General features: G+C 43.0%; 1 protein-coding gene across 2 annotated transcripts; it reads left to right on the top strand.

Annotated features, from left to right (window-relative positions):
* The first annotated feature begins 2,842 nt into the window (after positions 1-2,842).
* mms22l (MMS22-like, DNA repair protein) lies at positions 2,843-25,409 on the top strand. 2 transcript variants are annotated; one of them, XM_042490427.1, is made up of 26 exons: positions 2,843-2,964; positions 5,114-5,311; positions 5,639-5,764; positions 5,883-5,935; positions 6,829-6,916; positions 7,034-7,211; positions 7,466-7,559; positions 8,393-8,523; positions 8,805-8,918; positions 9,008-9,184; positions 10,459-10,521; positions 10,610-10,729; positions 11,013-11,248; positions 14,235-14,451; positions 14,549-14,838; positions 18,678-18,859; positions 19,678-19,828; positions 20,830-20,969; positions 21,580-21,722; positions 22,007-22,163; positions 22,303-22,448; positions 22,601-22,812; positions 23,108-23,274; positions 24,446-24,542; positions 24,723-24,890; positions 25,064-25,409. In XM_042490427.1, the coding sequence occupies exons 1-26, from the start codon at positions 2,903-2,905 to the stop codon at positions 25,137-25,139; spliced, it is 3,786 nt and encodes a 1,261-aa protein (XP_042346361.1). In that variant the 5' UTR covers positions 2,843-2,902; the 3' UTR covers positions 25,140-25,409. The 2 variants fall into 2 exon arrangements, with proteins under 2 accessions (XP_042346361.1, XP_042346362.1); XM_042490428.1 differs by lacking the exon at positions 2,843-2,964 and adding an exon at positions 3,857-3,956.
* Positions 25,410-26,832: the final 1,423 nt, after the last annotated feature.

The following is a 26,832-nucleotide window of genomic DNA, read 5'->3' as shown; positions in this document are numbered from 1 at the left end:
ATGTGTGTCCTACAACTCTAACAACACTAGCCAACTCATTTTTCTTTCATTCAGGTTAATATAACAGACTGGAATATATGCAGTGTCTCTGAGCATCCCTGAGCAAAGAACTAATATTGCATTCAGGCCATCTTGTTTGGATATTTACTAGCCAAGTCTAAAGAACAGTTCATGTCAGCTTCTTAGTTGTAATTAAAAGTTGGAGATATTTGGTAAATTCTCAAAGCACTACTATTTCCCACCTGATGAAATATGCTAAAGAGGAAGTGATCAGTTGCACAATGGAGCCACCGTCATACTTACAAACTGACTCAAAACTAATATCAACACTAACCGAATCAATTCATCTGGTTTGAAAGGAGGCATACATTGTTTTCACCTGGTTTCACTTGTTAATGAGCTCCTGAAAATATGTGAACACAGCAAAAGTAGCTAATTTTAGCTTTTTATTAAAGTGACTACAAAGTTAGCCCCTCTGCTGCCATCATGAACTCCCCTAAGTCAGATTGACGAGGGGAGAAATGTAGCAAAAATCCCCTCCAGCAGCTGCTCTGTAGGTAGCATGTATGTTGACCGTAACCCAAGACCCTCAAGTGAGTCAGGGATGAGGGGTTTAAGACAAGGTATTATTAGTTCATCAAACAGATTACTAGTCCTCTAACCATGGCAGTGTGGGTATGTACAGACTGTGCTTGACTGACATTTCCGTGACTCTATGTTAGCTTTGTTACAGCATCTTAAGAAATTAACACCTTTTTCATGCTAAACATTTGGAATTTGGTGGCCTCGGCATATGGGCTTTTTTCACAGGCCACTCAGCAGATAAAGGAAACTACAAATACACTGGCTAGTGTAATTTTGTGAAACAAGTAAGCTACAGAGGTCGGTGTTAGGTACCAGTATTTGCATGTAAGCTATCACTCAGTCCTCTGAGTTCTCCACTGATGTTAGACGCATGCACACATACATGGACACACCCAATCAAATCAATCACAAATTCACAACAGCTGCAACCACGCACACACATGTATCCTCCCATTCATATACTTACACACACAACCTCACAAACACTGGTCACTATCAGAATGATGCCTCCCTACAACCAGTTTACGAGTTATGAAAAGCGGCGTGGCAAAATAGTATGGGTGTGTGTGTGTTTCTACAAAGTTTGGTCTCATTGCCTGAATCCATTTCATTTTCAAGTTATGTGTCTTTCTGTTACAGGCCATCCCAATTTCCAATTGGCATGAATACAAACACACACAGTTGACCTACATACCAAATATTAGCCTCCTAGGGCAAAAACTGTGGCCCCAAAGGGTGCAACCCAGAGACCTGCTGGTCGCAGCTAAAAGACGAACAATTTTTTTCTGGAATACAAAGAATGAGTTAAGGACTCTTAAAACATGAGGAACGAAGCTGCTCTGTCGTCTGGTGGTATGGCAGCAGATTCTGTATCACTTGCCAGACAGCAGCAGGGCGAACAGGCTGTGGCTTGGTTGGGTATTGTCTTTTAAGTGTCCTCTGGGTTCTGCACAAGCACCTCATCTCACTGATATGATATCACTGACTGTGGACGGCTACCAATGACGCTGGGTGGTTTTACTGGCCGTGCACCAACAGTGACCATTTGTAATGTTTCCAGTCAGGTTGCCTTTTATTTTCTCTGTAGAAGTTGGCAATAACTTTGCAAATTTTGAATTTGGTGTTCTTATAAACTTACACCAACTTACACTTACGAAATACAGCAATTTCTGCTCTTCCTTAACCAGGATGAAAATGTCAAGTTACTTTAATTATATAAAGCTTTATATTTTATTTCAAACTATGTTTAATTATTTTCTTTCAAAAGAATGTGTTTATTTCAGTATTCATATATATTTTTGACTTGTCTGATAACCTTTTGCTTCCTTTTGTGAGTTTCAGGGTTTCATAGAAAGTACAGGTGTAACTAACAATATTAACAAAGGTGGCATTCCATTTAGTTGTGCCAGGCCCTTTTTTTTGTGTATGTTTGCTGTTTACCACGGCTTATAGGAATATCTAAATGTAACAAAGAACAGTATTAATGTTATGATTTACATCCTGTGCTTTTTGGGACGGTTGTAACAGTGGATTGACTTATTCAAATCAATTTTGCAACATTGTAAAGCTCATAAAACCGCTTAAATACATTGCCTCGGTATTTGACGTGTTGAAGTTTATCATATAGCAAACTATCAATTCCAGTCTAAATTTTGTTTGATTCATTGAGAAATTTGAAAAAAGTGTTCCAACTGTCCCTGGTCTCCCCTAGGTCCACCCAACTACACCCTGCATGGGACAGAAATGGGAGACACCTGTGTGGCTGTATGTTTTTGATTAGCTTATTACTATTTCATTTTACAAGGAGTCATTTTCAAAATGCTTCTGTAGTAGTCTGTCAGCAGTAATCCACATGTTGGCCAGAGTATTCCTTTACATACAGTTCATCAAGTTTATCAGAAAGCCCCAATAGGCTGCAAGTAATCCCAGTGTCAGGTTATTACCTTAACTGCATCCATTTTAGACATCTAATCTTTCATTTTTAGGGATGGGTGGATTACCAGCAAGTGCATACAGTCAGTGGTCTGAGTCAAGTTTCAAATCATCAAATTTTCAGTCTCCAGTCTTGAATTGTGGTTTTCACAGACTGGTCCAGTGCATCAAAGCCTGGAAACGAGGCTACATCTGAAGGCGAGGGGAGGGGGGGGATGAAACAGGTTCAAACCTCACTCCCTCTCCATGTACTACGGTGCACAGAAAGGATTGAATGGGTTTGTAGCGTAGTGACAGGGAAAAAAAAGCATTTACCTTTCCCTTCCAGACGACAGAGCCTTCACGCAGACGGACTGCCTCCTGTTGAAAGCAGAGCGGGAGGTCCATGCATCCTGAAGAAAAAAAATCTCCCGACTCGTCCATTTTTATTGTCTCCGCCGACTCCTGGTAACAAAACGTGCAAATTAGAGCATGCAAAACACCGCGTGCACCGTACATCTCCCTCACTTGACAAGTCAAACGTGCAGAAATAACGAAGTGTAAGTCGACAAAACGAGCACATCCACGGCGTGTGGCGGAAGGGGGGATTTTGTAAAGATGTGAGAATGCATTAGAATGCAAGAAATGGTGTGATGGCGAGAGGGACTGTTGGGAGAGACAGATCTGCATATGGAAATTAGGGTTAGCGTGGATAAAATTCCACTTTAACCGCTGCATTGTTTTGTATTAATTTGGGCGGGACCCCTGCAGAGACACTGAAAGGGACAAGAAGTGACTTTAACATAACTGTAGTGTGTGGTCATGCTATAGAGCAGATGCCCTGGTTCAGTTAATAAAACGCCTTTTATTAGCAGCAAAAGTGTATGCTTCAGGGTGTTTTATTAATGATCATTTAACATTTTACACACATGCGTTGTTCGTCGCGTGCGTTTCATCTGTCTTTTTTTAAAGGCCCCTGTGTGATGTGTTTGTAGCAAATTAAACCTCGACTTGAACTCTGTGACTCTCTTCGTGTTAACAACAACCAGTGAGCCATTTAACTCGACCACATGTGATTACTGAAACGTCGCACGAGGGTGAAAACAGAGCTGAATGCTTTCGGTGGAAAACAGAAAACAAATACTTTGATCTGTTACAAAACTGTCGATAAAACAGAAAAAGACTGCTGGACAAACACTCACAAGACAGTGGCACTTTACCTGGAAAAATGCAACACAGGAAGCACGCAGCAGTGACACATCTTGATATGTCGATAGGTTCACGCCCACTGTGAAACTTCCCACCAATCATCGGGCGCGGGGCGAGTTTGCGCATGCGTGGTGTGGGCGCGCGGGAGAGCCCGACAAAACCCAAACAACGGAGTCATGACGGCAGTGTAATCTTTATACTTTGCTTTGATATTACGGATCATTACATTGCACAAGAATCCGGTCTTTAAGGTTTGTAAATGTTTCGACTGATGTGTTTCTGAAAGTGATGCTGTGTTTAGATCCCTGTTAGACACGCCGCTATTTCAGTTCGCTATCTCGAACTGTGAATTCATTACATTAAGAAGAAAAGGGAGAAGACATAAGTTATTAATTTTTCCCGAGGGGAAATCCAATTTCATTCACTCTGTTGTCATTAACAAGTTATAGACACAGGCCCGTAATACACACACATGCAAAATCAGGATATATGCATGCATCACGTGGAGAAATGTCAGAGCGAGGAGGTGCTCATGATCAGGAACCCCGAGTAGACGGGGTTTTGGAGCCTTGCCTGAGGTGAACAGGCATCTCTCCAGCTATCAATCCACGTTGCATACTTAAACCGGCGACCCTTCGGTCCCCAAGCCAAGTCCCTAAACACTGAGCTTCTGCCTTCATTAAGATATTGAAAGTAATAGAAACTTGGTGAACACTAACATAGTGAATATGTCGTCTTGTTTACTGTAATATAAGTACACACCGTAGAGAAATCTAGCCTTTTATAACTGCTGTGGGGAATATTACGCACGTTCATGTTCAGTGAGGTGCATTGTGAAAGAGCTTATCTATGTAGCATATGTGACCATTAGGGACTGTTCGTTATTTATGAGAGAGGAGGGGGCTGTGCAAAAAGAGGAAGGAACTTCAAATAACTTTTAATCACTGGGGAGGGAATTGCGTTTTTGGATTTGGCTTAATGGAGGAATGTTTAACTTTAAATAGCTGCATTTTTTTTATTTATTTTAAATACTCCCAAAACCCACAAGTTAGGCATGTTTTCTTTAAACATCTACTTAAGCAAACATTTTATCATCGCCAGAAATAATGAAATATGGTTATTTATGGTAAAGGAAGAGTCATGCATTTTCCCCAGTTACTCAGGGAGTCTGGAGGAAAAATATTTGTTGCTCTGGGGAGGGTCATGATATTTAAAAAAAAAAAAAAAAAAAAACAGCCAACCCCCACCTACTGTGATAAATAAAACACAGTCCTTTACTGACTACTTTTAAAGCAAGGTAGCATCCATCTCCAGATTTTTAAGGGTACTTTTTTTCTGCAAAATATGTTAATCTGTTTTTCTGAAAAAAATCTTGCGATGTCTCACTATAATATTTTTGTCATTAAAGGGGATACAGATTCTGTACTGGCGGCATGGCAGATGACTTCAGTCCATCCCTCACCCCACCAGTTTCTCCATTCGCCGCAGATAGCCTATGTGAGCCGACCCCAGCCCGACCATCATGCTTCTGCTGCTCAGAAACAAAGGAGGACCCCACCAGAACGCTCTCCTCAGAGGGATACACTGCAAGAGGCTCCCTCAAACGGTACAATCACTGTCCGTCAGCTCACCAGAATCACAAAAAAAGAAACACATTTTTCCCCTTTGGAGGTCAGCAGTTTTCACTGTGCCACTTTGTGCCAGAGAAATGGTCCTGGTGAAAACTGCTGACAGCAACATCTGTGAATTAACCTGAGAAAGTGGGTCATTTTTCTGGCAACAGGAAACTACTGTTGATTTTTTTTTCAAAGGTCAGTTTTTGATACTTTGAGCACAGAGAATGAAATTCCAGTCACCTCCATTGTGAGAGGGTGGCAGCAGAAAAACCTTAGTAAATGAAGTCCCAACTGATGTGTATGCATCCGCTCTGTAGGCTGCTGCTGCGTCTTGACCCGGCCCCTGCAGAGTATGAGACAGACACAGTGGAGATCTTTGGCTTCCCCTTGGTGACAGAGACGGCACTGGTGGAATCTACAAAGCTACTATTTGGTCTTTTCAGGTAAACCGAGATGTAAAACAGATTGCAGCTGAATTTGCTTAAACACATTTGCCCTACTCTGAAGGTCATTCGCGTACACATCACTCGTCTTAGTTGCTCTTATATTTGTATATTTCAGACAAAAGGTTTACCGGTTGGAGTCTTTGGTGCAGTCCAGTTCGCATGACTTCGGTAAGTTTGTACAATACAAAATCCGCAATTGAGCTGTTAATCAGATTTTTAGTTTTCAGGTCAGTTTTTTGTCCATACAATAAGCTATTTTTTGCTCACGTTAACATTAGGGTTCCTGCTGATCCTAAAAAAGTCTTAAAAGGCATCAGATTCATTGATCTATAAATAAGGCCTTAATTGCTATTTAAATGTCTTAAATCAATCTTTCAAAGGTATTCAAAAATGCTAGGACAGTGGAAGCAGGCTATTAAGAATCACTTTTTTTAGATGTTGCATCGTAAAATCTCAAAATAATTGGTAAAAACCTTTTTTAAAAACAAAAAAGCATTTGCAATATCCAATCAAATGAAAATTAACAGGCTTTTTTTTTCAAGGAAGGGGGAATTATATAATAACATATTTTCATTGCTTTCCACTCGAAAAAGTTTTCAAAAAATCAGCATTAAACATAGATTATCTAACTTTTTTAACTTGAGCCAAAAAGTCATAGTTTATATTCAAGTAAACATTTGGACAAAATTGTCTCCAACCCAAGTAATTGATGTCAGTTATTGATTTATTTGTCTTCTTGGCTATTGTAAACTTGATCTTAAATTACATTCCATGGGGTATTAAGAAAGTCTTAAAAAGTCTTAAATCTAACTTTCTTCGAGCCGTAGGAACCCTGTAACATGTATCTAATGTGTTAGAGAGATACTTTGTTGTATATTTGCAAACGTTGGGATATGGTCTGTAGTGTAAACAGGAATTGTATATGTAGTTGAGTATGCTCCCTCAGATGTTGTAAAGTAAGAGCTTTAAATCACATTGGCTGAAGGGTGGGTTGAACTCAAGATCTTTTAATCAAGGGCAGATTTAGGAGCACTGGCCACAGCATCCCTCATGTGTTGTAGGTCAAGCCGGCAGCCTCCACTATGAAGCAGAGGACCTCAGACAGCAGTGCGTTTCATTTCTGCAGTATGTCAAAGTCTTCTTGCACAGGTGATTCTACGTGTTTTCATATCAACACCAGTACCACAAATTTAAATGTTTTTATTTTTATTTGTTACTGCTTTTCTTAGTTTATTTGGATATGCATGCGCTTTTCTATTGGTTCAGATACCTGGAACCGCCCAGCTCTATGGATGGAGGTCATTCTCACCCGTATGAAGAGCTGGAGAATCAGCTCCCCTCTGCTCTGCTGGAGGAGCTGTTTGGCGTCACTCTCCTCATTGGACGGCTCAAAGACCTGCCTGCCAACGTTCAGAGTGCCTTCACTATATCTAACCCAGGAAAGGTGTGTGTGTATAGCAAAGGCATCAGGGACTGTTGTGAAGGATAAAGGGCTTTGAAACACATGTAACAAAAGTGTGGATGAGGCACAAATGCAAGCTTTCAAGAAGCAAAAGAAAAATATAAGCTGTTAGGAATGAGTCATATGAGCCCGTAACTCTGAGTTTCTTAACATCCAGAACCTTGCTATAACTCAAGAAAATATTTCCAGTGGATTTCCCTTCTATTTAAACTCGGTGCTCTGTATTCCTCCCACAGATTTTTCCTCCCTCTTGGCATTTGTTGCACCTTCATCTTGACATCCACTGGTCAGTCTTAGAGATCCTTCACCTACTTGGCCACAAGATGCAAGGTATGTTTCCGGTCCTTGTACGGAAGCAAAAGTATGCACGCACATCCAATCCAAACATGGAGCAGGAGTAAAACAAACACGAGTGAAAAGAAAAAGGCAAAAAAAACAGCTTGCACACTGCAGGGCTCCTGTTATCACTTATTTAATGCACCAAAGTAAAGTTTCCAGCTCTCAGACTAGATTTACATTGCAAGACACCATCTTAAATACATATGTGAACAGTCATGTGGCCAATCACGTGAACAAGATGCTTATAAATACATGTCAATAAATACATGCCAATAAATAAAAACATAATTACACACAAAAAACATGCAAATGTGTGTATAAATATCCATATTGTACCTGGTTCTAAGTTCATTCATTATCGAGTTAAAAAAAAATTGCTATCTACAATTGAACACTCAATCAATGTCCTGCAACCCCCATATTTTCCAAGAAAAAAAGATTCCAAGAGTAAATTATGTGAATTATGTGTCCGGTCCTTGCAACAGAATGCATAAACAGGCAAAGCACAATTAAGATATAAAAATATGCCATGCTGCTTGTACTATGTTGTAGTGTAGAGACTGAATGTACCTGCAGTTTTGGAATCCAAATATTTCCGCTTAAGTGTATTATGGGAGAAGAACTGTAATAAAATTAAAGTACAAAATTGTTGCATAGTTACTGCTTCAGAGACACCATATTCTCTCTCCCAAAAAGTTTGAATGACTGTACCCTGACTGACATCTAACAACTTGCACAGCGGGCTAATCTCCTGACTTGCAGCTCACTCTGAGTCATTATCGTGGAAACAGGCTTTTAGTAATTTCACCTGTTCTTCTCTCCAGGCCAGGTGGTGTACGCCCACCAGTTTGTGAACCTGACGGGGGAGAACCTAACCGATACCAGCCTGTTTGAAGAGCACCTGTGCAGTCTGCTGTGTGACCTCACTGGTCTGGCTATGGGCAAATACAGCAAGGTGGGCGGCTGGCCACAGCTCATTACATCTCACTGTTGAGATGTACCAGCGGTATTTCTAGCTTGTTTTTTAGCTGAAAAAAATCTAGTATTGAATATGTTCACTACCACGTTTAGTGTTCAGTTAGTAGAAAACGGATGGACGCTGCTGATAGCACAAATTGAATATGAGTTCAGTTTCTGTCATTTTTTCCTGAATATCATGCTTTTTTACCATGCATTCATGTAGAACAGAGCTGCAGGTGGAGCTTACTAAGTTTAATGTATGCTGGTGATTTCTAGGTGAGGCCCACAGAGGCGCTGAGCAGCCACCACTGCCTTTGCTCCTGCACCAAAGAGCTGTGGGTGCTGCTCATGCATCTTCTGGAACACAGGAATAAGGTGTTGCACACACAGGTAACTCAAATACACACATTTTCACAGTCTTACAGTCAAATATGACTCTGCCCATAATCCCAAATTAACCAACATGTGTTTCCGTGTAGTCCTTCTGGAGCTACATGAACTCGTTGTTGAGGCCTCTGGTTTCAGGGAAGCCAGCAGCAGAGCAGTTCAGTGGCCTCCCTGCGCACTGTAAGGACCCTCTGGGCTTCACATGGTGGCTGCTCACTCATGTAGCAATGTTGGGGCAGTACAGTCGTAACGGGACTCTCCAGTCAGAGGTAAGACACAGAATGACAACATTGACATCTTAAATAAGTATTTCACTGTTGAAAGATCGTCTTTTCACAAATCTAGAATGTCTATGCCATAGCAAGATGCAAATAATTTATTGAAATTGGTGCTATATGGCTGGAGAAAACAAAGATAAAGAGCTGGAATTTTTCTTTGTTCAAGAAGTAGAAAACCTTCAACTACCAGAGTGCACTGCCCCACACCGGACTAATAAATGCTTCCGCTGGTTGGCGACGTAACAAGTTGCTGTTTTGACACAGAAAACAATAGGGTGTTCAACTGGTAAAAAGCAGTCTCATATTACAGTTAAATTGCACAAAAATATGTTTCTGAAGACATTTTGGGTGGTAATTGGGCAGCACAGAAACAGAACCTCTCTTTATATTTGATCAGTGCTGCCGTTTGATCTCAGTGTTTTTCAGGCTCCATTCAGAATTCAGAAAACAGTATGGCACCCGCTTGGCACGGAAAACAATAAGGTGGCCAAACAGTGCACTAAAATATGTCTCTGAAAATATTTGGGGTGAAAAATAGACAATGCAGGAACAGAATCTTGGTTTGTAAGAACTGCCTAGTTTTTACTGTTTGATCTGAGTTTAAAGACAGAGAGGGGCGGCTCTCTCTCTCGATCCTCTCCAATAGTCTTTGAGTCCAAGGTAGCAGGAATAGAAAATAAAGAAGTACAATCTGTAACAACATTCCTAGGGCCAGTGAAATTTCACGTCATTGAGTTTTCCATTGTGTATTTACCCAGACTGCCCACATTGTTGTCATACAAAGCTGGTTGAAAATCAGCAAAGTATCCCTATAACATTTTAAACTGCAAATATTAGTCTTTTACCGCTTGTGAGTGTGTCTTGTTTCATTTCGTTCTCCATGAAAGTTGTAGTTTTGAAGACATTTGCCTCTCATCCAAGAGGCTTCTGCAATTCTAAAATAAGTCTTGAGAATTAATTTGTCTCGACACTTTCATAAAGACAGGTGCTAAAACGAGACACATTGGTGAAAAGAGACAAATTACATAGGACTTTTCATAGAAATAAGCGAGACTGATGACGACAGCGCCTCTGCACTATCAACAGCAGGCACTCTGAAAGCAGGCCATGTCTGCTTTATTTCTAAATATGAATGCAGGCAACACATTTACTTTCCACCAACTATTCCCAAATATACAGTATGACTAAAATTAGCATCATTAGGTTTTATTTTGTTTTTCATTTTTGTGTTTAAATGTATCTTCCTATTTTATCTGCACTCACAGAAACATCTGGGGGACAATTGGACTTTTGTGGAAGAGTTGCTAAAGCTGACCTGCAACCCCAAGGTCAGCACTGCCTCCACATGAATACATGAATTTTTAACCTCATCAAAGAAATATAGTTTTAATTGTAAATGAACGTATGCAATAACAGGGAGGCCTTGCAGAGGAGCAGGTCAGGATGCACGTCCACTGCTGTCTCAGTCTCTGTCTGCTGTGGGACCCGAGCACCAGCGCTGTCTCCACCCTCTGGGACTACTACAGCAGGAATCTGGTGAGCACTGACATTCAGAAACTTAATATCTGACCTCATTTTAAGAATATCTACCTCAACCAGATGACCTAAATTGACCTCATCACCATATTTTGATATGACGTGTTATATTCTTTCATGTCTTTGTCTTGGTTGCTCCAATAGCTGACATTCTAATGGTTTTAGTAGTTGTAAGAAAGTAAGTAGTTGTTATTATGAGTTTCTTCATATTTGCAGCAGCGTATTCTTTAGATTATGACCTATGCCTGTACATTACACATTATATTCTGTCCGTCCTCCACAGAGTGCTTCATTCACTGTACCCTGGCTCGGGATGTCTGGCGTGGGCACTGTGTGCAAGACGCCCCTGGCTCTGTTGGAGCAGGCCCACAGCTGCTGCTCCCCCTCTCCACTCCACTCTCTAGGACACACCCAGCTCTACCGCTCAGCCAACTCCTTCCACATCTTCCTGCGAGTGCTGGCCCTGTGCCTCGCCCAGGACAGGGCTGGTGGAGTCCCACAGAGACAGATCAAAGGAAGGTAAAGTATGGATAGAAGGCTGGGAGGCTTTGTAGTTCTCGCTCCTTCATATTCACTTCCACCACGAAAAGTAGGTCTCATGGCCAGGCGGTCGACTCAACACCATACACCGCAAGCTTATAGAGTATTTTGGAGGAAGAGGAGATAAAAAAGGGGAAACATGGAATGGAAGCTGTGAGAAATAATTACTCACTGGGATACGGCTTTATAGCATTCCCCTTTTTCCCCTTGATCTTCTAATGTGTGATGTGTTTAGTGTGCTGCTTGGATTTGTGTGTGTGTATAGGTGCATACTTGCATGAATACACAAACAACATGTGTGTTTGCTCACGATCATGCATTTCAGTCTTGTTTGTGTGCATGCCAGGTGCACCGCAGTCTCCCAGTGCGTCTTTGATATTTACCCAGGCCCCCCAGTGGAGCAGGTGTCTCAGGAGTCAACCACCTGCTCTTCAGCACAGACCAGAGCCAAGGAGCCTCCTACTGATGCACACACAAACACACACACACACACACACACACACACACTCACACACACTCACTGCACCTGCTCCCTAGAGCAGTGACATGGTGATAAGTGTGTGAGGCCATTGGATGGAGAGAAAGAGTGTGTGTCTTTTGTGGAGGAAAAGTAAGAAAGAAGAGAGGAGAGATCACAAGCTAATGTGCACATCAGAACCGAGCGCTGGACCATCCTATATCCCAGGCCGGCTGGGCGCCAGAGAGAGGCAGCCGTAGATAAATCCGCCTAATGACTTCCCTCTGTCTGGAATGTGCTCAGTAGCGCTGCAGACATGGGGGCTAATTAGCTAACGAGCGTGGCGGTTAATTCGCCTTAACGAAGCTGTGTTGGTTTCCAACACGGATAGAGGGGAGCTTGGGTGGTGCGGAGCGGGGAGATGTGGGTGGTAGGCAGTCTGGCAACAGCCAGGCTGGGCTGGGACAGGTCCAGATCCCCCCCCCTTCCACCTCCCTCACCACTACCTCCCCCCTCCTCAGGAGGTGTGAGGCGTGCCGACTGTATCGCTACAACATTTCGGCAGCGTTCCTACTCCTGGCCGGGCTCTGCGGGACACCCGCGCCGACCGCATTAATGGGATCGACTGCGAGCATGTTGATCTCCAACGCCGGGAGTTAGGAGCATCTGCTCGCCTCCAGAAAAAAAAGCTGTCCGGAATAAACAAACAGACAGACAGGTTGGGAGAACACAGAAAATCCCCACTGCCGCCTCCCAGCGCGCTGCTTATATCCCTGTTACATATTACCCATTCATCTATTTAAATCTCCCTCCTCTCACACTCCGACTGCATGCTTGGCCACCTTCTCCTTTCATCGTCCTCTGTGGGTGTAACTAAGCTGATTTCAGTGTTAACCTGGTCTTTCTCAGTTCCTCTCTCGTTTTTCTCCACTCCTTTATATCAGTCATACTTCTTACACTGAGTTTGTCTTGGGATGCTGGCTGTTTGTGTTTTGACCCAAACAGCAGCTCGACTCACCTGTGTGGGCTGCATCTGTGTTTGGGAGGTGGGGTGTAAAAGGGAGGAGGAGAGAGGGGGGGAGGGGGACTCCAGCCTTCTGTGTTTTCCTGCCAGGCGAGCAAACAGCAAGCTGGATGTGTGGCAACGCATGTGTGTATGTGTGTGTGTGTGGTTTTATTGATCTCTCTCTGGTGTTGCAATAAATTGGTTTGGATGTAGAGAGAGGGACCGAGCGCCTACTGCTGTGTGTCTGAGTGTCTCTGACATTTAACATGATCTTTAAAGGCATTTCTCCACAGTGCCCGCAGGATCTAACAGCGTGCTGGGTGAGAGAACCACCCAGCACGCTGTTAGATCCTGCTTACTCCCTCTCTCACTTTTTCTTTCTCTCTCACCCACACACACACACACACACACACACACACACACACTCACACAGGCTGGGCAGCCCAGCCTCTCCCCTGGAGCTGAGAGGGCGATGGAGGCAGGTGGTGGGATGCTCGGTGGGGGTGGAAAGTTCAGTTAGTCAGCATTTAAAGTCAGAGGTTTCAGAAGAACAAATCACCTCTGAAAAGTTGGTCAGTGGAAATAAAGAACAATTGAAATTGGATTTTTAAAACAACAATTTAACCATTTAGTTGCCCTGGATTAAGTGATACTGTGAAGAGCAGACACATGCATACATGTCTCTGACCATGTTTCCTTTAGCAGACCAGCTTGTGCTACATTTCTGAGCTTTTGTCTCTTCCTCCCTCGATCATTATGTCTCTGCACTGGTGATAGCCCTGGCCGGAGGCATTATGATTCTGTGTTGTTTGTCCGTACATACAAACGCCTAGAGGGATTTTTTTTTTTTTTTTTTCAAATTCACCACGGTCCATTTGGACTCGAGATTGAACTGACTAGATTTTGGCAGTCAAATGTCAAGGTCACTGTGACAACTTGCCTTTTGTTCTTGAGAAGGTGATATCTCAAGAACACCTTGATGAAATTTTCTCATATTTGGCACAAACGTCCACTTGGACTCAGCTATAAACTGATTAGAATTTGGAGGTCAAAAATCAAGGACCCTTTGACCTTTTTTGTCCATCTCATTCTTGTGTATGCAATATCTCAAGAACACCTTGAGGGAATTTCCTCAGTTACGCAAAACTGTCCACTTGGACTCAATGATGAACTGATTACAAATTAGCAGTCAAAAGTCAAGATCACTGTGACCTTACAAAACATGTTTATAGCCAAAACTCAAGAATGAATTCACTAAATATTAAAAAAAAGAAATCACAGAAAAATCTATTATAAATTGATGAAGTGATGACATTATATATCCCAAAGGTCAACGTGTCAGCTTCATTATATTACTGATCTTGGGTGTCCACCTTGAAACTGTATTGATGGTATAAATCATCTGTGCTGCCAGTCATGGATGTAAGCTGTAGCTGCAACTTGACCGGTGTGCAGAGGCATAAAACCCTGAGGCATTAATTCTAGTTTTCTCATGTTTTCAGGATTTATTTCAAGTTCTCCTCGAAGAAGATGCAGGAGCTGCCAGAGGCCGGCCTCATGAACTTCCTGCTGCTGTTTCTGGTGCTGGCCAGGCAGGTAGAGCTGGAGGATGTGGCCAGCAGAGCCTGCGAGCTGCTGGGTTTCCTTCCCTCAAACTGCCCTCCTGGACACCGCACCCTGGTCTGGAGGGGACAGCTATCACTGCTGTTGTTGTTCCAGGTATTGTTTGTCAATCAGAAATTGTATCTGGAAGTGTATTGTTGCAAGTGGTGTGTGCACTAGAGTCTACTAGACATCATCTGATATTTTTTTTCAGGAGCGTGGTCTGGATGTTGGTGCGCAGGCGAGCTGGCTGGCCTCCTCCTTTAACGAGACGGCCAAAGAGTTCTACAATAAGACCACAGAGGTCTCCCGCAGACTCGCTCTCTGGGGGCCTCTCGGTTCATACCTGGAAGGTGTGTCCGAGGTGTTCGAGACGAGCCCCAGCCTCAGCCTGTCCGAGGAGAAGCTGCTCAACGAAGGGTTCGATTGGTTGTTGCCTGCTTGCCGCATCTCAGAGCTGAATTCTGCCCTGGGCTTTCTGCAGATCGTCCTCGCCCAGCTCAGGTGAGACAGCAGGTGTAAATACTCCCAAGTATCTATTACTTTTTTTTCAGCTTCTCTCATTCTTTTTTTTCGCTGATAGCCGCTCCCTCACAGATAGCGGACACAGACATATGTTTTCTGGCCAAGGCCAAGCTAGGCTTCTATTAAAATCTGATAAGTGGCTACAGCAGAGCAGAATGATCTCCTCTGCTCTTCCCATCCGGCCCAGAGTCCACTCACTGCTCATACTGACAATAGGTGGATTGTGCTGTCAGCAGGAATGAGCGTGTGTGAAGACCCTGTGTTGCGTTGAGGCCACTGTTAGTCTCAGCAGACCTAGTGGCCCCCATGTCACCCTCACCAGGTGCTGGTGAAGCTATGAGTAGGGTTACAGGCCCAAGGGACCCTCTGTGGACCCTCTTGTCGTCATGGGGACTGCGGCAGTGCAGTGAGCTCATTGAGAGACCGTGGTCAGTAGGGCGTCAGGGCGGGTTCAGCTGTAGGACACGGGTGTTCGTTACACGATCGACCCCTGCTGAAGGTCAGAGAGCCACAGCAGAAACAGTGTCTGTTTATGTGGGGATGTGGAGGCGGGAACAGGAGGGAGAGCAGATACTCATCAGGTGAGACTGGGAGGCTATAGAGTGAGGAATGATGTGTGATCTTTCACTGTAGATTCTCAGTTAAATATGGTGTTAAAGAGTTGAGTGTCATGGTGCTTTCCAGCCTTTAAGTTAGAAACATCTCTGCACTAAGTAAACATAAAAGCAAACAAAGTACTACTCACACTTTAAAGTCCCTATAGTAAGTACTTTTATCTCTTTGAACTGATGCACAGGTATGCTCAAAATGTAACTGAAATCTTGAACAATGGCTTTTAGAGTCAGGTGTCTGTCTACCAGATCAATGTAAACTCAAAATTTACTCTCTTCTAACCTCTGTTTTGGTCTCCACCAATTTGACTCTTTAGATGCTAAATGCTCAGTTCATTATCTTGTCGCTATCGTTGTTTGTCATAACAATAGGCAGAAAGACACTAAAGCGGAGCTGAGCGACACTGCTGAGTTGGCTTTATACACAGCTTCAGCATGATACATCATTTCCTTCATTAATATGAAAACATTGACGAGAGCGGCTTTAAATCAGATACTATGTGATTGAAGATGAAGAACAGAACAAATCTGAGTCAGCATTAAATGCTAAATATAGCATGTCAAATGACCTTAGATACGCAGTTTTACTGACAAATTTCAATCAGTTTTTAAAAAAGTATTAAAGATATTATGAAGGAAATATCAATATCTGTTTGCAGACACAACTCCTCCCCACAGCTGTTTGTGCAAACACTACAAGCTACTGCACCACTGTAGGAACAGGACTGTCGTTGTAATGGAGAAGCCGATACTTTAGCAAATTAACTACCAGGACTCCACTCCATATAACTCTTCATCCCATCTTCACCAGCGAAAATGAAAGTGAAAGCCCACCTTAGATTCACTCAGATTTTTGAAGAAGCTTTTTGTATTTTGTCAGCACTGTGTCCGCAATTTTTGTAGCTTCCTCTTGTCTGCTGCTACAACCTAGTCACTATCTTTGAAGAAAGTCCCCACATCACATGCACTCTGTTGACAGCAACTGGCTACATACTCAGGAGAGTCCTGAACATAGCAGAGGGCAGACAGATACACCAGCACACACTTCTAAGTTGACAGAGAGAAATTACATCAATGTGAGACTACACATTTTTCAGGAAAGTATACCTAAAAAGTGTCATACCTGACCCAAATAAGTACAAATTCCAGATTTTGCTACATTTCTCAATATGCATGCGATTTCTTAAATAGTTTTCACACCTTTACATATGAAACTGGGGGCTTTACTAAGCAAAAATAATATTACTGTCACTTTCTGCTTATGAAAGGTTAATAAATGAGCTGAAACACTAGAATAAGGACACTGTCAAGTTAAGTGTTGGAGCCCTCTCCCTGTATAATGTGGGTAGGTGTATGATTGCTTTAATTCCCCAGTGTATACATTTCACCCTCTCCACCCTGCACACACACATATAAACCTACACACCTACCCACACACCAAAAGTGAAACACTAACCTGTACTCCTCTCTTATTCCGACGCCGGGCTCCCATAACATTGTATCTCGTTAGCTTTGCTAATTCCCAAACTTCCCATCTCAGATCTCGGGGTTGGAGGGCACACATTTGCACATTAATGGCCAAGAAGAGAGAGAAGAGGAGAACTCCCAGAGGCCCTCTGTGTTATGGCCCGGACCACGCTGACCCATTTAACCAAATAAAAAAAAAAAGAAATACCATGTTCTCTCTTTCCAATCCGTCCCACCAAATTAAACATAATTCTTCAGCCTGGCAATTCTCGGTATCTCTTTGTGATTAATGCCTTTTCTTTGACACAATTAATGGGCAATTATGTAGCCTGGCAAATTTAGCCTGTGCATCATTATGTCTACTGAGAGCCGTGTGGAATCTGCACACATTAAGAGAATTACTCTGCCAATGGCTGAGGCAGCGGAGGGTCCGAACAGTCACTCTTGATAGCCATTTCCATGGTGCTGAGGCAAGGAGCCAGTCCCAGGCATAATTCCGTCGTTTTATTCCTTCCCATGACCCTGTGCTGTGAGAGAGTGGGGGTGTCGCCGGTTGATGAGGTGAGCTGGCATCGGTGCACCGTGTTGGATCTGTTTTCGGTACAAACAATTAATCCCCATCTCCCCGGCTTGATAAAATACAAGCCTCCCTGTGAAGAGTTTTCCTTTGTGAGCATTAAGACCTTTTACCGGATATTGAGCTTTTCTTTTCAAAGTCAAGGACAACAGTTCCTGGCGAGAAATTTTGTAACAAGTACACCTCTACTTTTTGATAAATACATGGAGAATAAACAGAAAGTAAACATGGGTTGAATTCAGTTTGGGTGTGTGTCATTTTCAGGATGCTATATTTGACTTTATGTGTCTGTATGTTGGTTGCAGCTGGGGGAAAGGGTTAAACAGGGTCTCTAATGGTGTGTTGGCGTTGTGTGTGTGCGTGTGTATGTTTGTGTGTACACATTGTAAGAAGCCGCAGTGAGGAGGATTAAGTGGGGTCTCTGATGATGTCTTGTACAATGAGGGTTGATGGGTGTGAAAGGCCCATTCCGCAGTAGTAACGAGGCTAATGAATTCAGACTCTAATCGATTGTCTCAGCTCTCTCTGGATTAGATGCAACCTTGCTGGAAGGGAAGGCACTGCTGAGGTGTGTGTGTGGATGTGTGTGTACCATAGTAGCAGACAAGAGTGCGTGGTTGAGGATGGGATAGAAGGAGGGGGGGTTAGTAGTTCCTCTGTCCTTTCCTCCTTCCACAGCACACCTCCACCCTGCTTCCCCGCACCCCCATCCGGGCGAATGAGGGGGACAGGAGGATCATCTCCAGTCTAAATGAGATTACAGCTCCTTCAGCTGCTTATCTGGGCTAATGCCAGCCACTGTGGGGCTGCTATAGCGGCTGGGGCCAGGGCCAGGGATGAGCCAGAAGAAGCCAAAGTATAGTCTGTGTACAGGGGATCAGCATTAGGCTCCACTCTATGCCTATAATATCCTCCTCTCCTTCCCCACCTCTACCTCCACACTGCAGCGCACCGCCGCGCCCAGTAATCCCCCAGGAGAGAAGAGAGGGAAAACACATGAAGAAGGAGTGAAAGAGAGAAACAGGGGAGCAAAAGGATTTGAGAAAGTAGAAGGCGGAGTTGGAGGGTGTGGGTGTCATACACAAGAGGGAGCTCTGTGTTTGGATTTAGCATCGGATAGATTTGTTTATCTGCTTTCTTTGTGTGTGTCTGTGTCCTTCCAGACGGGTCCATCAGCGCACTGTCCAGTCAGCATCCACCTCAGCTTGGGCTCCCGGTAACACCAGTGTGGTGAAAGAGCGCCACCTAGCGGTAGCAGCAGCACTCTGGGCGCACTTCTTTCCCTTTCTGCGCAGCCTACGCCTCTCCCAGACCCCGCCTGCACAGCTGGCAGATGCTGCTGCAGGTCAGTGACGCCCACTGGGAGGAAAGAGACACTGAGTGCAGCGAAGAAAGGGCTGCAGGAGGACAGCGTGGGGGAGGGCTGGGAGAGTTTTGGACAAGAGTTCACCCAAAATGGATTCGCAACGGCCGATACTGATAATTTTGAGATAATGCCAGCATTTTATATGAGAGCGGAGTGTTTGAAGGGCAGAGAATAGTTAGGATGGAGAATGAGAGGATGTAGGGATGTAAAGATTCAGAGAGCATGGTAAAAAAAAGCATCCAGAAAAATAAGTGAGGACACATGCCTGAACATCTTACACTGCACTTTAACCCTTTGACACTTAAATGACATGACTTTTCTTCAGACGCCTTTCACAAGTATTTGAACCTTTGAGCGAATTGGTGTGATTTCCTAAAAAAAAAAAGGCAATGAGCAATTGTGGAAAAATGTTCCACAAATTGCAAGAAGTTAGTAAATTTAGAAAATGACTTCTTAAAAGCTAGTGGGAAATGTCAAGGGACAAAATTTAAACAAGCAAGGAAAAACTATATATAGCTAATAATCATAATTACATATTTTGAATTATGTTATTTACAGTTAATAATAATTTTGGCGCCTTTTCTCGGTAATTTCCTTTTTAATTCATTAATTTATTTTTATTTTCCTGCACTTTTTTCTTGCAAATTTGTGGGTCATTTCTTCTTTTATTGCTCATTGCCCTCTTCCCATGTTTTTGAAAGACATCAAGCCACTTTGCACAGGTTTCAAAGGGTTAATCATGCGTGTATCAAGTCTCTCGTTATTCCAACGAAAATGAAATGATTTCATGTTTTCAGGCTTCACCCTGTTGGCCTTCGATCTGCCGAGCTCTGCCCCCCAAGACCTTCAGCCCAACCCGGTCCAGTCCATCATGCAATGCTTTGGCTGGGACGACATGGTTCACCCACTCCTCATAACTCGCTACCTTCCCCATCTGCTCCAAAACAGGTACAGTTAGCCTTGGAGATCTCCCCTTTGTGCCTTTTACCTCAATCACAAAGTATTTCACTCACATCACTGCTGATGGGAAAACATCAGGTCAGTCAGACGGGGATGATGTACTCCTCTGAACCTGTCAGCTTCATCGTGATAGATACCACTTGACAAAATTGTTTTCGACAGGTCCTGTAGGTGTATTGGGTGGTATCTAATTAATAAATTAGACAGTGAGTGTCCTTGGTATTATCAAAATCGGTTTTAATGAAGAATTCACTCCCATGCCTCTAAACAGAATACAAAATGTAGTGCATCTTCAAAATTGCACTCGAGGGGACAAAACAGCGTGACTGTTTCAACCTCAGAGGTCCTCTTCAGACAGTGCCAAGTGATATTAAGGTGCTACACCTGAATATAAAGCCAGAACAAGGACACTCCTTGTTTTTATTGTTGGAAGTACCAGCCTGCCAAGCTCCCCATTCACTGCTGTTGGAGCTGTTAGCAATATGTAATTTATGACATGAAGTAATGGTTTCAGTCTTGCAAAAAAAAATTAATTAAATGATCACACCTTAGATAGAAATGTTCGCCTCCTTCTATCCTTCTTGACTCATCGTTAAAAGCTGTTTGTCAGCTCAGAAGAAATCTGATGGGAAGATGTTTTTATGTGTTTTAGACACAAGTGGGTGTCAATACTTGCATTTTTAAATACAGATTTATGATTTGGCATTAAGTCCCTGTCAGAAAACAAATATATGGCCACTTCAGCACTGTGAGGCAGAGAATGTGAATTTTAACACTGGCTTTTAATGTTAAATGGGTCAGCGTAAATGGCTTGCATTATGCCCTTCTTTTAAGTCACATACATCTTTCTGTCTACATTTTGTTTTTGTTTGTCAGGAACTTGCCACTTACACATTAAATGCTTCTTAATAACTTTATCAACAGAGAAGATCAGTGAATCCAATAGCCGTTTATATCATCACATTTGTGTGAAATTATTTATTTTTCAGTGAGCTGGTGTTGTCACTAAGCAGCAATTCGGCCGCTGTTGTGACCGGTTCAGCGCAGAGCCTGTCAGTGAGAGCCTGGTTCCGCTGTGTTCTACAGCAGCACCTTCACAAGAACCAGGATGGATCCAACAGCAGAACAGGTAATGCTACTGACACAGATTTTCCACCAACGTGGAACCGGTTCCGCTCCTGTTCAGAGCAGTTTGACCAAAAATACATTGATTCGAAATCTGAAAAGTAGGTTCTCACATGGAACCAAAAGAAAATCAGGTTTTTCTCGACCTGAAGTGTGAACAGTGACATCATAAGTGAGAGTCATATACTACAGGTTGGAAAAAAGAGGATAGAGGAGAGTTAGAAATCATCATTAAAGCAGGACAATTATTTATTATAGATACTATTAGCAGGTAGCAAAAGCACAACAACCAGGAAATGGTTAAGAGTCTCAAACAAGGTCTGAATGGATTAGAAATAGTTAACGATGTAGATTTACATGATGAAAAAAAGTTACCCTCTGATGGACATTTTTGTGCCAACCTCTGGCACCTGATTTTGTTCTAATAACTAGTAACTTGAAGGGACATTCTTAACTTTTTGCTTGGACACTGATGATCCAGCTATAACTGTTAAATGTTTATTTCTGCATTTGTATTGTCTGTCTACATTCAAATAAATATAAATTAATTAATAACTTAATAACTTAATTTAAAATACAGAAATACCCTGTGTTTGTGTCTGCACTGTTTCCAGGCCGTGCTGTGGAGGAGCAGTTGTGTGAACTGACCCGGCTCGTGCTGAGACTTCCTGAGGTGGACCGTCTTTTGCAGAGAGCAGGCCTCCAGCCCACAGCCGCCAAGCTGGAGCCCACTTCAGCCCTGGAGATGTTTGTCAAGGTAACACATGCTCACAAATGTCAAAAACAAACAGTTTCTGCTGAATGTCTGTAATTTACACTTTAATGTGCCTGAGATGTACCCTTTTCCTTACTTAATGCACATAAGACCCACACTACAGTACTCAGCATATCTTCAGTCTTATTTGAAATTCATCTCTGCACCTTCACTCAAGTCTGCGCTCTGTGTGATGTATGCTTAGCATATCACTGTCATAGCAGCCTGTATTTACATGCACATATTTCCATGAATGTATTTTCTTATCTGCTTTCTCGTGGTGCCAGGCTGTCGGCAGTGTGTACAGTGGACTGCAGGTTTTGTCTGAGCGCTCGACCATGGTGACCAGAGCCCTGGACTATATTGGCGACATCCTTAAACACATTAAACCCTCTTTGGTCAGCAAGAACCAAGAGGGGCTGCAGCTGGTTTACTGGGCTGTCGGTAGGTGCAGAGCCCATATACTTTGAACACAAAAGAACAAAGCTTCAGGAGCACTTTTTTACTTTATTTTTGTTCCCAGCCACAGACTTAACTAAGGAATCATTGCAGTTGTGTCTGTGTTTTGTGCCGATGTGTTCAGGTTGCATAGTGAAGCACTGGAGCCCCCTGCTGGCCACCTCTAAAGCCCAGCAGTTGCTGTTCCGTATTGTGGACACACTGCTGCTTCCACACAACTTCACACAGCAGGACAAAGCACTCAGGGACAGCCTGCCTCTATACTTACAGGTTAGGACAAACATATATTACACACTGCATCACGTCTTGGATAATCAGGACACACAGCAGGCCTGAAGGTGTGTCAGTGTTATAAAAGAAACTTTTTTTTGTCGCTCATGTCTAATTTGTTGAGATGTTTTCATTATTTTATCCTCCTGCAGGGTTTGTCAGTGGCTTCCAGCGTGTCTCAGTCGCAGGGCGCCCACCTGAAGCAGCAGCTCCGCTCTGTTACTCGCAGATATCTGGACCATTTCCTCCCTGCTTCGCCATCCATGGGCATCATCGCCAACCACCCAGTGCTACTGAGTGCCTGTGAGGCCAACCCAACAACCCGAGGAGCAGCGCTGAGGAGAACCATCTTGGAGGTGCTCTGGTAAGACTAGAAGTGGGATATTGTTTGCCTGTCGTGGCCCCTCAACCATCTGACTTCAGCATTAATTTCATATCATATATATGTGTTGGAATATGACTCCTGTTCAGCAAATGCGACACTTTTTATAGTGTTAGAAAATATATCAAACTGATGAATGGCACCTCAGATTTCAGTTCCATTTTTAAACTCATCATCAAGAACGTAGCGTTTTTATTAATATGATTTCTTGTCTTCCATGATGATCACACAAAAGAAAAAGGAACTTATTGGAAATGTTCCCTTCCATTTTCTACAGTGAGCACTTCCTGCAGTTTAAAGGTCACACACCTCCGCCTCGGCTTGCGGCGGTCTTGATGTTCCTCTCGGAGCTTCTGAGACGAAACAGTGACTCAGACCCTGCCCTCCTCACTCTGCCTCTTCCGTCTCTGCTGCGCTGTGTGATGCTGGTCAACGAACCGCAGGGTAAGATCACGCGTGTGTATACACACACAAAACAATCTGAAGCTTCCAAAGTGCAGTTTTTCTACACTGAGTTTGAGTGCATTCTGATTTTTGACACAGAGGGCATCTCTTGGTGCCTAGTGTGGCTGGGATTTGTCCTCAAAATATCCTTGTCCGGAAATCTGACAGTCAGTAGAGGGAAAAAATGTAATGCTATGAATGTGGAACTTCAGTGATCTACATAACCACAGTTCACTGAGAATTATCAATGAGTGTCTCACCGGACCGCTATCCCTGCTCATGTGTAGGAAGGAAGATGCGCCATGGTTACAGCTTAGTTTCACAAAACACTTCTGGTACAGTACCCTCAAAATGTAACGACATGTTCCCAAACATTAGATCTGTTTTGCATTTCCGCTGCAGACAGTACTCTTATTATGTAGGCGGGGTTATTACTAGATGATAATAGCCGCGACACTGCTTCATCCAGGTCTCGCTGTATCTCCACCTCACTGACGATGCAGAGTGTTTCTAGCTTCACCTTCACCTTTCAATAGAGGGCTGATGAAAAAAAACAGGACAGAATCTGTTGGTACCATCCACAACTTTTGACAATGGAAACCCAAAAATAGCTGTCCTAACGTGTACCAAACTGAAGTTAGAGTGCTTAGTGGAAACAAGGCTTATATTCTTTAAAACTTGGCTCCAGCCAATCCTGACTGGCATGATATTTTCCTGATGCTTCTAACAATGTCATACAGGCAACATCCCTAATGTGCCGAAGAACTAAGGACCACAGTTCAGTCAATAAAGTTACCTTTAACACAGTGATGACTTGTCTTTCTAGGATCACGTGCATGTTTGTTTGTGTGACTGCAGTTTTGATTCATCACAGCAAATGTTTAAGTCTTTTTTCTTTTTTTTTCTTCCCCTCACAGTTCACCAAAATAAATCTGGCCCGTGTTTGCAAAAACTTTACCTCAATACCAACTCAATAAATGCTGTAATCACAGTACTTACTATCAGCGAGACGACTGAAAACATGTCTTTAATGCTTACAATTTTCATCAATCCTCACTTTGGGGCAAATTATACAGGCAACAAAAAACAAGTTTGTGTTTATAGTAATCACTGAAGGGCTGTCTAATGATATCAGTGTGTGTGTGTGTGTGTGTGTGTGTTTTCTGTGCAGTGAGGAAGATGAGCACAGATGCCTTACAGCTTGTAGTGGAGCGGTGTGCCGCTGCATCCACAGAGGGACCGTGCGACCAGATGATCACTGTCTTACGGTAATTGACAATAATGTCTCGCTTAAATAAAAATCTGCACCTGTATTAGAGGCGTGTGGCGTCGGATGCACAAACTTTGATGCAGTCACTGTAGGCGCAGAGTAACACTATCTATAATCACATTAAAGCCTATTTTATCCCTCGTGGTTTTCATTGTTTGTGTAATCCCAATGCTCCCAGGTCGTTTGTGGAGGAGAATGAGGGAGTCTACGACAGGCAGGTGTATGGTGTCCTGGAGACGGTGGCTGTTTTAGATCCCTCTGTGGTTCAAGCTCTCATTCCCAACCTGTCTCTCAGTCTGAGAAACACTGAACACAAGAGAGGCCTGGGCAAGAACATCACCTTGAGGTGAGCAGGCACATGAATCACTCTGTGAAAGCCACGCAGACAGCATTCATCGCCCTCAAACTATTTTTAAGTTGTCTAGACAGTATGCAGGTATTGAGCTGGAGATATTCTCCAGCTGTATGCTTTATTGAATGTGTCCACTAATGCAACTGTGTCTTCTCTCTGTGTAACAGGAGCGCCTATAGGAAGCTGCTGTGTCTCCTTGGAGAGAGTGGGCAGGCAGAAATAACCAGTCTGGAAGCGGACTGAGAGGTTTTTGAAAAACAAGGACCAGGTCCAGGACATGTCGCCAGATCCAAGAACCACAATTAGTCATACCGACCTTCTTTTTTTGTGACAAATGTCTTAATTTGGTCTTTAGAAAAGTGCATGACAGTGCTCCCTACAAAATGTAAGGGTTTAATGCACCTTATTAGCTGAGTTAATGTTAAAGGGCCACCTCACCACACAATCAAAAATATGGAAATTTCCTCGAGTGCTATTTATCAGTCTTGATTATTTTAGTTTGAGTGTTGGAGATATCTGCCTTCTCACCAATATAATGGAACTAGATGGCACTTGACTTGTGGTGCTCAAAATGCAACAAAATAAATAAATTTGAAGAACTGCAGCAATGTTTCTTTCTGGAAATCATGACTTAGTCGCTATAATTCACTGAGCTTGTTGTGAGCAGTTTCATGTAGGAACTATTTCTTCCTTCCACACGACACCCACAAACCGTATCACCACGCAGAAGGAAGCGTGCATCTACTGCTAACTCACCTAGCACCACTGAGCTAGCTAACGTTACAGCTCAGCTGAGGAGGACGCCATTAATGTTTACATCTCGAACCGGCCTCTCCTACATGAGTGGATGATATGGTGATGCGGTTGGCAGGTGTAGCTCGGTAGGAAGAAAATAGTTCCTACATGTAACTGCTCACACCAAGGATAATCTTAAGTAACCGGGTCATGATTTCTGGAAAGAGACCTTGCTGTTGAATTTTGCAAATGTATTTTTTTGCCACTTTGAGCACCAGAAGTTGAGTGCCATCTAGTTTGACTATATTGGAAAGAAGGCAGACATCACTAAGGGCAATATCTCCAACACTCGGCAACTCACAACAAAACAATCTAAATTGAAAAATAGCTCTGCAGGTAAGAGAAAATATATGCATTTTTGATTTGGGGGTGAACTGTCCCTTTAAAACACAGCAGGGATAAACTGAACGTTAAAAAACGCTTTATCAGCTATACTCAAAGAAAGAACTCTGAATGTCCTTTATGCATTAACCTGATTCGTGCCAGTCTATAAGAAAGTTGTATTTAATGTACATATTATAAAGCTTTGCATTTTGGCAGGTGCATGATTAATTAAATAAAATGTGTAAATAGAAAAATTTTCATTTACGTCTCTACCTTTTCATTTCAGTTGTATAGCGAGGAATGTGAGCACTGAAGTGAGCCAAACTATCTGTGCCTATACCATCAGGTGCTGGATCTGTCTCTCCTCAGTTGGCACTCTGAATTACAGATTTGATGACAGTCGTGGGCGAGCCCAAAGAGTTCAGCAAAAAAAAAAAAAAAGTAAAGGAGAGGAGTGCTGTTTGTTCCAATTCTCCCTCGCCTTTCCAAGTTACAGCAATCTCTTGCAATCCAGCTTTAGTTTGCACCTAATCACATGAAGTCTCACTCCTGTCTCCCACAATCACCAAGTCCCATTTTCTGTCATTGCTAGTCATTTTCCAGCCTCATCAAACCGCAATGCATCGCTTCATCTGAGCGGCGTTCTGCTGTACTGCATTCCTCGTCTGCATCAGTATCAGAGGTGGTTGGAGGAGCAAAAGAAAGGCAGCAGAAGTGATGCTGTAAATTAGTGCTCAGTTTTCTGTTGGTGTAAGATAATTCACCCCGATTAACAGTCTTTATAAAATATATGCCAGATGAATTTATGGAGCTTCTT

This window comes from Plectropomus leopardus, chromosome 7 (assembly GCF_008729295.1).
Source record: "Plectropomus leopardus isolate mb chromosome 7, YSFRI_Pleo_2.0, whole genome shotgun sequence".
Classification (NCBI taxonomy): Eukaryota; Metazoa; Chordata; class Actinopteri; order Perciformes; family Serranidae; genus Plectropomus; species Plectropomus leopardus.
The sequence above is the reverse complement of the archived record's forward strand: the minus strand, read 5'-3'. Positions and strand labels throughout refer to the sequence as shown.